Source organism: Trichechus manatus, unplaced genomic scaffold (genome assembly GCF_000243295.1).
Source record: "Trichechus manatus latirostris isolate Lorelei unplaced genomic scaffold, TriManLat1.0 scaffold00039, whole genome shotgun sequence".
Classification (NCBI taxonomy): Eukaryota; Metazoa; Chordata; class Mammalia; order Sirenia; family Trichechidae; genus Trichechus; species Trichechus manatus.
The window spans coordinates 15172118-15186525 of NW_004443975.1; the positions used below are offsets into that span (position 1 = coordinate 15172118).

At 42.1% G+C, this 14408-nt stretch overlaps 1 protein-coding gene across 1 annotated transcript in view; it reads right to left on the reverse strand.

Annotated features, from left to right (window-relative positions):
- Positions 1–739: 739 nt before the first annotated feature.
- The window catches only part of LOC101345364 (mitochondrial amidoxime reducing component 2), a 35067-nt gene continuing 21398 nt past the window's right edge, over positions 740–14408 (reverse strand). The window contains exons 4-6 of the mRNA XM_023730873.1: positions 2529–2590; positions 2320–2391; positions 740–1004 (exon numbers count right to left, since the gene is read on the reverse strand). Of these exons, the coding sequence (XP_023586641.1) occupies positions 881–1004; positions 2320–2391; positions 2529–2590 (258 nt within the window). The 3' untranslated portion in view covers positions 740–880. The remainder of the gene's footprint in view (positions 1005–2319; positions 2392–2528; positions 2591–14408) is intronic.

A 14408-nucleotide genomic window follows, 5' to 3' on the forward strand; every position in this document is an offset into this window, starting at 1 on the left:
TCTACCCTGTCACATGGGGTCACTCTATGGCATCTAATACCATTATTATTCTCACTTTACAGATAGGGATACTGAGACTTAGCAAGCCTAAATAAAGATCAAGTTAGGAGAAGGAGTTGGCAAGATTATGAACCTAAATCCATCTAGTACTAGATCTAGACTAGTATTACCCACTATCCTACACTGTCCTTAAGGATGATGGAGATAGCGGATGTCAAGGCTAGAAGGGCAGGTAACCACAGGTGAGACCATCAGGCCAGACTTAGAAGGGTGGTCAAGAGTTTTAGCAATAAGGTGACTTTAAGAACTGGGTTATGGATTTTACGAAAAGAACTACTTTAAAACTTCAATTGGAGGTCTTCCCACCAACTTTCTCATTCCCATAATGTGAGGGTTAGGTGTCGTGCCAAGAGCCAGCATTTAATCTGACCCAGTGAAATCAATGTGACAACATTTTCTATATCATGACTCAAGGTTCAGTTACCTAGATGCACTGATTTTATTTTTCAAACTTTAAGTTACATTTAAAAATATATATTTGATCAAGCACCTTTGATTGAACATGTGTCCCAAGTTGCTTTTTAAAGGTATTCCTTCATGAACTGGGGACCTGTTTTTCTGCCGGGACCCGGGCACCAGCATTTTAAAACTGAGTGAGAACATGGGGCGGGCAGAGTCAGGGGAGAGATACACAGGTTCTGGGAGGAAGAGAAATAAGGAGCATTCTCCAACTCCAGATACAAACTGCTTACTCCCCTAAGTGTAAAACCACCAAAACATAAAAACATCTCAACACAAGAAAATGTGCCAGTAGCTTTCAAAACACTGTGTTCCAGAAGCAAAGCTGACCTTTTGCCCTGTCACCCTAGGGGATCTGTCACTATACCATCCGATACACGGGGTCACCAACTTTCAGGCTTCCGAGTTTCTCCACCAAATAATAGCTCCCAAAAAGTGGGGACGACTTGTATATATGCCTCTCAGAGGGATCACACAGGCGGTAGCTGAAAGAAGCAAAAATTCATCATTAGGCACAGAAAGGAAATCGATTCATGCTCCCTTAACAAGATTCACATCTTCCACACTCAGGTTCTTTAAAAATAAGAAGCAAGGTTTTTCTAAAATGTTGGCAGGGAAGTCTGTGGGACAGAGAAGTCAAACTGCAAATAATCCTGGCTTTTCTGGAAGAATCCTGAGGGTCTAAACAGTTTTTCCATGGCTGCAGTTTGAAGCAATATGAAAAACATGTATATGCATTACTTAAAATTAATACTTATATGTGTTACTGAAAATAAATACTTTATGTGTGTACCTTCAACTTTACCATTCATTGAACTAAATGCTCATGGACTCTCAAAATGCCCTGACTTCTCCAAAGTCTCTATTTAATGCATCAAAACGTGATGATGTCAATCTCCTCCAAGGATATAAGCCCAAAGCTGGGGTTCTTTGGTGGACAAAAATTCAGACAATGGTGCAGTTGGCATGTAGATCTGAACTATTGCTGAAGTTATTTTTTTAAAAAAACAGGCTTGCCTGAAGAAAAAAAAATTTAGTAATGTCACTGCATCTTAAAAACCCAAAATCCAGATAGAATTGTAAATCTGAAGGGCTCAAGAAATAACCCTGAAAGCCTCTTCCCTCATCTACACCTACTGGCAGCAAGCAAACAACACACAAAAGAAGGGAACAACAGAACACAGCGCGCAAAAACGGTGACTTAGGTTTAAAAATACGTCTATGCTGAGAACTAAAATCTCAGCCAAAATCCTTTAAATAACAAAACAAAACAAAAACACTGGCATAACAGAAGCTCCTGCATAAACAATCTCTGGTAACTCATTACATTCCACTTTTTCCTAATACTTCATTATACAAGTATTATTATTATATACACAATATATATTGTGTATGTTATACATACGATTCAATTACTCTCCTATTACTTGATATTGGTTCTAATAAAGAAATTTGACCTGGCAATAAAAATAATTAAAGCATTTGAGGTCTTAATTTGGAAAAGCACACGTAAATGTTACTAAAAATCGATACACAGAGATATCAGGATTTAAAAACATAGTATTATACCATCAGAGATTTCTGAAAAGTACTAGAAGGTCCATCCAGGGAGAAAGAGGAAGCAACAAGGACCCACCTGCATTAACCGAGGGACACAAACACCAGGAAGGCAGAGTGGAAGATGGTCCCCAACAGACAGGCCATACCCACTTAACGCAAGGCTCAGACACAGCACTAAACCCACAGGTAGTTCCAGGACGGTGATACTATGGAAAACACGCTGGACACTCAGTGTCTCACCTCCTCAGGGTCTCCAGGGGCCCCTTCCGGTCTATGACTCCAGTGTCTGGGTCCACAGTGGTCAGGATGCACCTGTCAAGTAATAACCAAGGCTGAGGCGCTGGTTCTTTGCTAAGACCCAAAGGGCTATGAGTTGGACTCTGACTCGGTGGCAGTGGGTTTAAAGGGCACACTGCACCCCAGTGGTTTCGTCTGGAAAGATTCCTTACCTGGGGCAAGCCATAACCTTTTTCAGTTCCACATTGCCAATTAGGAGTGCATCCCAGGTATCCTAGGAGAAAAGAGAAATTTTCCTCTTGAATCCAGACTTCATTTGTCCTTACAGCGGCTTACTCTTCAGCTGGGACTAACTATAGAACCAGCAGAGGAAAGCAGCGTAACAGGATGCCAAGAAGGATCCCCCCACGGGACCCAGAGGGAGGCAGCATGTTGGTGAGACCAGGGTCCACCTCTCTGTCAGCACAGCAAGAATGGATCTTCTCTAAGCAGACAGTTTGCCATGAGAATCATAAATTAACTAACTAATAAATTAACTAGATAGCCAATTTATTGATACACAAGGAGGAATGTAGTTTTCAGGACAGGCCCACTCTTCCCTTATAGCTAAACTACAACAGGAACCAACTTAAAATCTGGGAGTTCTTTGATGAGCAAGACGTCACCCAAGGGAAGTCAGTTACAAGGTTCACACAGTCAGCACATCTACCTCCACACACAGACTGCCTGCCACAGGGTCCCGGCCTTCACTGGCCGCTCCTTCCCACCTCCAGCTACGAGCACGGCCAATGTTTGCCTCTGGTTCGATCAATCCTCACAGTTTTGACGTAGGTAAACTATTATGATCCCGTTTAAAATGAAGAAACAGAGGCCTCGAGAAAGATTACAAAATTTTCCTGGGGTCACACTAGGAGAATGTAGGGTAACTAGATTTGAAAACCTTTTTGATTCTGAAGGCAGGGCTTTTAACCACCCAGCTTTCAACCATATACTGTTTTAGAGAGAGAGAGTGTACTGCCAATGAAAAGGCCGGCCGTTTGGCAGAGCTCCTTGGAAACCCTATGGGGCAGTTCTCCTCTGTCCCATATGGAGGTTATGTAGGTTATCTGTACTATAGTTACTATAATTGTTATAATTACTATGATTACTATTATGCATTTTATGAAAAGAATTGTGTATATTACATAATCTACATAACCTCCATATGTAGACTATATGTAATACAATTGCTACAATTATTTGTAATTACTATGATATGATACAAAATATGAAATGATATAAATGAGAACGGTTATGGAGAGCTCTATAAAGTCACAGGTCTCTCTTGCTAATAAGAAAGCTACTGTCATTCTTTACCCTGGAGGTGCCCATGGCTGTCTCTGCTGAGATCTGCTGATTTTTAAAGTTGGAATCTCACAGGTGAGGAGGGCTCTGTGGATGCCCTGGGGCCCAGCCATCACTTGCCAAACCTTTTCTGTATGGGGCAATGGTTGAGTACTTGCTGTTAGCCTTCACCTCAGAGGTTCAAACACACCCAGTGGTGCAGGAGAAAGACCTGGCGATCTACCCCCATAAAGATTACAGCCTAGAAAACCCTATAGGGCAGTTCTATTTTGTCACATGGGATTGCTATGAGTCGAAAATCGATTCCACGACGCCTAACAACGATAATCTGTGTGGAAATAAATTTCACATTCCAAACAACCATTGACCAATGAACCTGAACTACGTAACCCTTGTAAAAAGTGAGGACACAGCGTGTAACAAATGGAAATACCATATCCTAGCAAGATTTATTACAAGCTCTGTTCAAACAGGAAACCCTGTGGGGCAGTTATATTCTGCCCTATATGGTCGCTATGCTTCGGAATCGCCTCTATGGCAACAGGTTTGGTTTTGGTTTGGTTCAAACAGTAAAAGCGCTGGACAACCATAGCACTTGGCTAACCCCAAGGAGGGACTGATCTCTGATGGGTTATGACCAGGTGATGTAGTGTTGGACGCATTTCACCACACGAGGGCGCTGCGGTCACAGGAATGGAAGCCCATCAGGCAGCTCAGAGCTGAAACCCGTGCTCTCAATTCACCTTCGTTCAATTTCCTTTTAGAAGCCGTGATGAATTTAATATTTCAAAGCTACATTATCTGTGGAAGTGTTACATCACGACTATTATATAAAGCAGGGAGGTCTGAAAAGTTCAATTAGGATTCTAGTTCAGTAAGGCAGATTTAAGTAATCTGCTTTTAAAGGATTAGACACAGTACCCAGTTTACAATAGCAAATTGTCTTGATTCGTAAGAACTTCCTGTAGCTCCCCCACCAAAAATGCCAGCTTTAATTAACCCATTGCAATCGAGTCGATTCCAACTCATAGCCGTCCTATAGGACAGAGTAGAACTGCCCCACAGAGTTTCCAAGGCTGTAATCTTTACAGAAACTGATTGCCACATCGTTCTCCCACAGAGTGGTTGCTGGGTTCGAACTGTGAACCTTTCAGTTAGCAGCCCAACACTTACCCACTATGCCACCAGGGCTCCTTCCAGCTCTAATTACCTCCTAAAATATTAATCACTCCATATTTATCTAAATTAAATTTGCATTTGAAAGATGAGAAGGATTCTTAGTTAAGTATGAAATGGATCAGAATATTTTTGTCGTTGTTGTTAGGTGCCATCAAGTCGATTCTGACTCACAGTGACCCTGCGTACAACAGAACAAAACACTGCCTGGTCCTGCGCCATCCTCACAATTGTTCTCATGCTGGAGCCCATTGTTGCAGCCACTGTGTCAATCCATCTCGTTGAGGGTCTTCCTCTTTTTCACTGCCCCTCTATTTTACCAAGCATGTTCTCCTTCTCCCGGGACTGATCCCTCCTGATAACATGTCCAAAGTACGTGAGATGTAGTCGCACCATCCTTGCCTCTAAGAAGCATTCTGCCTGTACTTCTTCTAAGACAGATTTGCTCGTTCTTTTGGCAGTCCATGGCATATTCAATATTCTTCGCCAACACCGTAATTCAAAGGCGTCAATTCCTCTTCAGTCTTCCCTATTCATCGTCCAGCTTTCACATGCATATGAGGCAACTGAAAACACTATGGCTCGTGTCAGGCACACCTTAGTCCTCCAAGTGACATCTTTGCTTTTTAACACTTTAAAGAGGTCTTTTGCAGCAGATTTGCCCATTGCAATAGTCATTTGATTTCTTCACTGCTGCTTCCCTGGGCGTTGATTGTGGATCCAAGTAAAATGAAATTCTTGACAACTTCCATCTGTTCTCCATTTATCAGGATGTTGCTTATTGGATATATATTTTTGGATGAATGTATATGCAAGGGGACAAGGCTTGGCTTTTAAAATATATTATTTTTGGTTCATCTTATTCCCCTTTTTCATTAAAAATTACAAAATAAAAAAATATGGGAAATAGAGAAAAGAAGGATGTCACTCACCCTAATCTGACCATGTCAGCATTTGGATGTAATGCATTATTTTCGGTAAAATAATGCCAAGTTTACATGTCATTATTAATTCAATTACCAGAGAAAAATAATTTTAAACTATTGGAAAAAAATGTATCTAAATTGTTAATGTATAAAATTAAATTCTCCATTTACTTTCTACTAGGTGGCACAGTGGTTAAGAGCTACGGCATCTAACCAAAAGGTCAGCCGTTCAAAGCCACCAGCCGCTCCTTGGAAACCCAGTTCTACTCTGTCCTATAAGGTCGCTATGAGTCAAAATTGACTTGACAGCAATGGGTTTGGTGGTGTTTTTCTTTTTCAGACATACATAACCTAGTGAAATACACTATTTGGCAAGTGTGTTCCCCACTGTCTTCCCCAAACAGACACAGCTCCAAGAGTTTACTGCTCCCCCTGTTGGCAGTCTCTCTACAGCCTGACAAAAGGAGAGAAACCGCCTGGGGATGTGCTCCCGTACAGATTCCAGTCTAGGACTCCCTCTGGGGCAGTTCTACCCTGTCCTAGAGGGTTCCTATGAGTCCGAATGGACTTGACAGCACACAACAACGACCGGGGTTCAGCACAGAATTTTCACCTTCCATGTGGGAGACCCAGGTTCGATTCCTGGCCAGTAGACCTCGTGCACAGCCCCCACCTGTCTGTCAGTGGAGGCTTCTGTGTTGCTTTGATGCTGAACAAATATCAGTGGCGCTTCCAGACTATGATAGACTAGGACGAAAGGCCTGGAAATCTACTTCAAAAGTCAGCCAACGAAAGCCCTATAGGTCACAAGGGAGTCTCTATGAGTCAGGGGTTGACTTGACCATAGCTAATGACAATGACTTTTACTTAAAGTGAAAGGGTAAAGCCATGGAGGTTTTTGAGGTGGAAAAATAAGAAAAGGAAGAGAGAAAGGCAAGGAGGGAGGGAGAAGTACTATGGATAATGGGTTCAGTTCTGTGGAATAATCCTGAGATTTTCTATGAGTTTGCACTCATCCTGTAAACTTGACATGAAGACTAGATGGCTTCCCATCACAAGCAGCACCCAGAGAAAGAAGTGCAATAAGGGCTTTAGGGGTGGGAGGAATGTTGTGGAGCGCACAGAACTTAAAGGAAGTGAGAGGAGGATGCTGGTTAATTTGAGACCTTCGCCAGGATCCATACATGCATTTGCCAAGCAAAAAATTAAACGTACAAAGCTTAAAGTATAACTAGCAGAGGAGATTCTCTCTCTGTCTCTCGCTCCACACACACACATATGCCAAGATGATCTCTTAAATACCAACCAGCCCACAGAAGGAGAAGAAAACTTGAATGTCAGATGAAAGGCAGGCAACCAAAGCCCGAATAGCCTCAGAAAAGCTGTAACGGGGCTAGAAATGGAATTATCTTGGAGAGCACAGATCAGATCAGAAATTCAAATCTGATTGACTGTAATACAGCCTCTGGGACCACCAAGCTAGCTAGCCCTTTCACCCCCTAATCTCAGTCACAACATTGGTGCCTCCCCTTCCCCTGATCCCAATTTTCTCATTGCTACTTGTCTGTTTATTCTGTATACACAATTGTTAGAAGCAATTTTACACTCTTTTGGGTTAAAAGGAGGTAATGAATAAGTGAATAAACAAATGGAATTGTTCTGCTTTGAAATTCTTAGCAATTTTTCGAGTTTGGTATCAATGACCCTACATGGTTAGAGTAAAATGGAAAGCCATCTATTAGAGACAGGCTAACTACATTCTGGGACATTTATACAGTGAATTACCCTGTGAGCGTTTAAAAGGAAGACGTGAATCTGTATTTACTGACACTGAATAATGCTCAAGATGTTGCTGACTGAAAAATGCACATTACGTACATACAGATAAAGATTAGATAGATAGATAGGATTATTTCATTTATGTAAAAACAATCCATACATACGCCTGTGTATACCTTTATGGAGCCCTGTGGCACACTGGTTAAGAGCTGCGGCGAGCTACAGCTGCTAACCAAAAAGGTTGGCAGTTTGAATCCAACAGCCGCTCCTTGGAAACCCCATGGGGCAGTTCTACTCTGTCCTATGGGGTTGCTATGAGCCAGAATTGACTTGACGGCAAGGGGTTTGGTTTTTTTAATATATATACCTTTATAGCAATATATCTGGAATGTTCTTCACCAAGATTTAAGCAGTGTTATTTGTCTTTTTATAATAAATTTTTTATTTTCTTCTATTTCCTTTCTTGCTTTTTTTACAGGAAACATTATAATCCCAATAAAGCATTTAAAAAATCATTGTAGTCTAAGCAGATTTGTTAAATTATCTCAATCCAAAGTTTTTTTTTTTATTTTTAAGATATACAAGGACATCGATATTCCTTAATGTTTTATGCCAAAATTCAACTGCTTGCCCTATGAAGAAGCCCCATGTTATTCTTTCCACAATTGGATCCAGTTGGTATCAAGCAAGCCCTCAAAGCACCTCCCCCGGCACACACATAGCCTGCGCTGATGCCCCTTTCCCGTGGGCTCTGTGAGTGTGGTTACCTTATCTTAGCATTCGCCGGCTCTGCAACCCTCTGTGGACTCATGCTTTCGTCCTGCTTGGTCCTGAGACCCTTTCAGGCAGACACAGCGGGTTCACTTGGGTAATCTGTCTCAGACATTAGCACCCAGTAAGCCCTCAGTAAACATTTGTTGCAAGAGGAAATGTTCCAGAATCTTGGGCAATGGCATGAACTTGCAGGAAATAAGTTTCCCAGCTGAAGTAAAACTCCATTAAATGGATACATTTCCATCAGAGACTAAGGCAGGATGCTATAAACAAAGAATTACCAAATTAAAGGAGACACTACTTTTCACTTAGCAAATTAGTCATTCTAGGCATCAACGCTGGCTAGAGTGCAATGAAAAGTGCACTCTCATGCTTAGCTTGCAGGCATATAAATTAGTACAAGGTTTATAGAAAGCAATTTGGCTACATATATATATATATATATATATATATATATAGACAGAGAGCCGCTGCTAACCAAAAAGTGGGCAGTTCGAATCCACAAGCCACTCCTTGGAAACCCTATTGGGCAGTTCTACTCTGTCCTACAACTAGAATGCTCCTTAGAAGGAAGGATGGCGAGATTAAGTCTTACATACTCTGGACGTGTTGTCAGGAGGGATCAGTCCCTGGAGAAGGACATCGTGCTTGGTAAAGTAGAGGGTCAGTGAAAAAGAGGAAGAACCTCAATGAGATGGACTGACACAGTGGCTGCAACAATGGGCTCAAGCATAACAAGGATTCTGAGGATGGTGCAGGACAGGGCAGTGTTTCGTTCTGTGGTACACAGGGTCCCTGTGAGTCGGAACCGACTTGATGGCACCTAATAACAACTACTCTGTCCTATAGGGTCACTATGAGTTGGAATCGATTCGACAGCAACGGCTTTTTTAAGAATAAATTTAGAAATGTAGACAAAGATGGTTTTACAACATTGTTTATTATTCACTTAAGGGAAAATGGAGAACACCCTAAATAGCCACTAATAAAAGAATGGTTGACTAAATCATTGCACCATCATATAATGGACTAACATGGAGCCACTGAAATGATGTTGCAAAGGGATCCAACTGTAGAAAGAATTTGTAATGACAGAGATGTGTGTGCCATATACAACTAAGTGAAAGCACTGAAGTTCAGAATTACGTATATAACTACATGAGATACCACTTTACCCCTCGAATGGCTACCGTAAAAAAATAAAGAAAATAAGTATTGGCAAAGATGTGGAGAAATCGGAACCCACAACCATTGCTGGTGGGAATGTAAAATGGTGCAGCTACCATGGAAAACAGTTTGATGGCTCCTCAAAAAGTCAAACATAGAATTACCATAAAAACAAAATAAAACCAGCTGCTGATCTAGTCAATTCTATGCCAACTCCTGTCAACCCCATGTGTGTGGAAGTAGAACTGTGCTCCACAGGGGTTTTGTTGTTGTTGTTTTAATAATATTTTATTGTATTTTCGGTGAAAATTTACACAGCAAATTAGGTTCCCATTTAACAATTTCTACACAAATTGTTCAGTGACATTAGTTACATTTTTCACAATGTGTCAACATTCTCTTTAATTTCGTTCTGGTTGTGCCGTTTCCAGTACTCTAGCTTCCCTGCCCCCTTATCTTCTCATCTTTGCTTTAGAGAAACTGTTGACCTTTTGGTCTCATATAGACAGTTTTTTAATGGAGCATCATAGTCACGGGGAATATCCTTTGCGTACGAATCTGTTATTTTGATAAAAGGTGACCTCAGGGGATAGTTTCAAGGTTTAAAGAGTATCTCAGGGCTATAGGCTCAGGGAGTCCTCTAGTCTCAACTGGCCCAGTAAGTCTGGACTTTTTAAGAATTTGAGTTCTGGTCTGCATTTTTCTCCCATTCTGTCAGGGCCCATCTTTTGTGGCCCTGATCAGAATGGTCGGTAGTGGTAGCTGGGCACCATCTAGTTCTTCTGGTCTCAGGGTAGATGAAGCCATGGCTCATGTAAGCTATTAGTCCTGCAGACTAGTTTCTTCTCTGAGACTTTGCTCCATAGGGTTTTCATGGCTGTGACTTTTCAGAAGTAGATTGCCAGGCCTTTCTTCTGAGGCAGCTCTGGATGGGTCTGAACCACCAACCTTTCATTTGGTAGCCCAGTGCTAAACCGTTTGTGCCACCCAGGGACTCCTAGAATTGACATATGACCCAGCAATTCCACTCCTAGGTATAGACCCAAAAGAACTGAAAGCAGGGACTCAAACAGATACTTGTATACCAATTTTCACTGAAGCATTATTCCTAATAGCCAAAAGGTGGAAACACCCCAAGTGTCCATCAACAGAGGAATGGATAAACAAAATGTGCTATCGCCATACAACAGAATATTATTCAGCCATAAAGAGAAATAAAGTTCTGATGCATGCTACGACATGAGCGAACCTTGAAAGCATTATGCTAAGTGAAATAAGGCAGACACGAAAAGACAAATACTACATGACTCCACTTACATGACGTATCTAGAATAAGTGAACGCGTACAGACAAAAAATAGACTGGAAGTCACCACCAGCTGGGGAGGGGAGTGGAATGGGGAGTCACTAGTTAATCCGTACGGCTTCTGTTTCAGATGATGAAAATGTTTTAGAAATAGACAGTAGGGATGGTTGTACCACATCGTCACCGTCATTAATGCCACTGAATTGTCCAATTAAAAATGGTTCAATAGCAAATTGTCTATATTTATATATAATCTATAATAATTATAACATTAAATTATATCAATTATATTTATTATAATCGTATTAACTATAGTGTAATTAAAATAGTGTAAATATTATAAATACTTCTTGTATCACAATATTTTTAAAAATCAAAAATGTGTACAACAACGTATGTATATATACAATATAAGCAATCTTAGAAACACAACAAAATGTTATCATAAGCTACCTTTTGGTAGTAGGATAGTGAGGGATTTTTATTCCTTTCTTTATACTTTCCCGTATTTTTCAAACTGTACGTAGATATGTTACTTTTTTTAAAAACTAGTTAATATTATAATCAGAAAAATTTAACTTTATCTGAAAAAGTTTCTTGAGTCAGTAAGAAGCTTTCCCCATCTCTGCAATCTGGTTTCAGACTCCGTTGGGGCTTTCTCATGGCCCCATGTTTGTGCAACACCATTCAGAGACGCAATGTATCTCATTCTTAAAGTACAAGTATCCTCCCGTCACACAATGGCTGCTCTATGTTCTACAGAATCGCAGAAGATGCATCTCTGTAACCCTAATTGCATCAAAATGTACCAGGAGGAAGCTTCTGTTTACGATACGTGGAGCTAGAAAATCCTGGCAGAAGGAAAGGTTTTCTGCAAAGCTGGCTTCCATTCCTGCAGACGACAGTAAGTCCACCATTACGGACTTCTGACTTATGGACAACTCCCACTTGCCCTTTACTGTTACGTAAATGTGCCCTCACTTTGAAACGACTGAACCAACCCCTACTCACAACAAATTCTTCATCACAATCACCTTCGCTAGCTGCTCGTGCAGCTTTTAAATCTTGGAAAAGGCTTGGAGCCTTTTCTTGCACTAAAGTATAGCTGTAAGGCTAAATGAGAACCGTAGGCAAACTGTTTCGACTTACCTACAAATTGGACTTAAAAGACACCGTTAGGAACGGATCGCATCTGTAACCTGGGGACTGCCTGTACCTATTTTTAGGAACACCAGGATCAGGTGATAAAAATGAGACAAAGCGACCTTGAGATGCGGCTGTTTCTCTCTGACGCGTACTCGCGGATTCGACACACCCTCAGGGGAGTTAGAGCGCAAGAATCTCAGTGCCTAGTGGACGCTGTACCAGAGCCTCATCTTCCCTCAGGGCTCTGTCTTGAATAAGACCATGAGGGGTCCCACCCCGCCAGGCAGAGTCCAGGAGAGGCGGCTGCTGGCACACTCCCCAAAGGCAGCGGCCTGTGCTGCTCTGGGCTGCTGGTCAGCACCCTGGTCCAGGCTGTGAGTCACAGCGATCCGAGGGGCATCAAGAGAACGGCGTCTGTGTGTGGGGGTCCCCAGACGACTCCTACCCACCTCCATTCTTCCATCTCAACCTTAGCATCTATATTTGATGGACTCCCCTCTTGCGTAGCTTTGTAAAGAAAATGACTGCTCCTATTTTGCGATTTATAAACGTGTGTGCTCACATGATCATACTTGCTCAAAGGGAATACTTTGACTCATAGTAACCCCATGTGTGTCAGGGAACTGTGCTCCATAGGGTTTTCAATGGCTGATTTTTCAAAAGCAGATTGCCAGGCCTTTCTTCTGAGGCACGTCTTGGCAGACTCAAACCCCTAGCCTTTTGGTTAGCAACTGAGCACTTTAACTGTTTGCACCACCCAGGAACTCCTTAATGGAATACCCATGTACTACTACCAAAGAAAATTTTCATGTCTTCCTTGATCTAAAATACCACATATTGTGAGGTTGGTGATTTATAATAAACACAATTAAGTGGTGAAATCCTTGCCCCTAATTCAGTTCTCCAGGGTCTCTAACCAAAAGCTTATTCATTCATGGCCAGTGATAAACCAGAAAAAGCATGGTAAAGGAAATCTTGAGAAATGGACCTCATGGGATTATTAGGAGGATTAAATGAGTTAACTTACAAAAGAGCCTGGAACATAATATGTGCAATATATGTTTGCTTTAAAAAAAAAAAAAAAACCAGCAAGGTGGTTATGTCAGAAAGAATCTGGGAGGCATCTGTGACTAACGGTCTTTCTTCACACCAGAGAGAGAAGGAAGAGGCAAAAGGAATTAGACAACTTTAGGACTGCAAGGAATCTTTGCTTACCTTTAGTAAGCCCTGCACCTCTAAGGTCAGAAAATGATGCCCAGAGGTTACGTCCCAAGCCCACAGGCCAGAAGAACCAACAGCCTCCTCGTGTCCAGGCTCATAGCTCCTGCTGATCTGGTCTCTGAGGAAGCCCTCGGCCAGAGCTCTCAACATGGCTGCACCCTCAGTCACCTGGAGGCTGAAGAAGAGCCTTTTGCCCAGGTTGCCCCTGGGACCCAGGCATCAGTACTTGTGAAGCCCTTGGTGATTCCATGGGCAGCCAAGTGTGGGGACCTCTGTTCCACGCAGAGCCACTGCCTGCCCTTCCCTACTGCATTAAGAACCACTTGTCAAGACAAATACTGGTGAGGTGGTAGGAGATTGGAACTCCTATACACTGCTGGTGGGACTGTAAAATGGTACAACCGCTATGGGAAATGGTATGGCGCTTCCTCAAAAAGCTAGAAAGAGAAATACCTCATGCTCCAGCGATTCCACTCCTAGACATACACCCTAGAGATCTAATAGCAACGACATGAACAGACATATGCACGCCTGTGTTCACTGCAGCATTACTCACAATAGCAAAAAGATGGAAACCACCTAAGCGCCCATCAGTGGATGAATGGATAAGCAAACTGTGGTGCGTACATACAACGGAATACAACACAACTGTAAAGAATGAGGAGGAGTCTGCGAAACATCTGAGAACGTGAATGAATCTGGAGGACATTATGCTGAGTGAAATGAGTCCATCACAAAGGGACCAATATTGTATGGCCTCATAAAAAAATCAAGAAGAGGTATGTATATAGAAAGCAACATACTTTGATGGTTACCAGGGATGAGAGCGGGAGGAAAGGGGAATCACTTTCTAGACAGTTGTTGTGAGGGGCCATCGAGTTGGTTCTGACTCATATTGACCCTAGTACAACAGAACGAAACAGTGCCTGATCCTGCGCCATCCACAGAAATGTTGCTGTGCTTGAGCCCACTGTTGCAGCCACTGTGTCAATCCACCTCCTTGAGGGTCTTCCTCTTGTTCGCTGACCCTCTACCAAGCATGATGTCCTTCTCCAGGGACTGGTCCCTACTGATAACATGTCTAAAGTATGTGAGACATAGCCTCGCCATCCTTGCTTCTAAGGAGCATTCTGGCTGTATTTCTTCCAAGACAGATTTGTTCATTCTTTTGGCAGCCGTGGTATACGCCATATTCTTCGCCAACACTACAATTCAAAGGCGTCAATTCTTCTTCTTCGGTCTTACTTATTTATC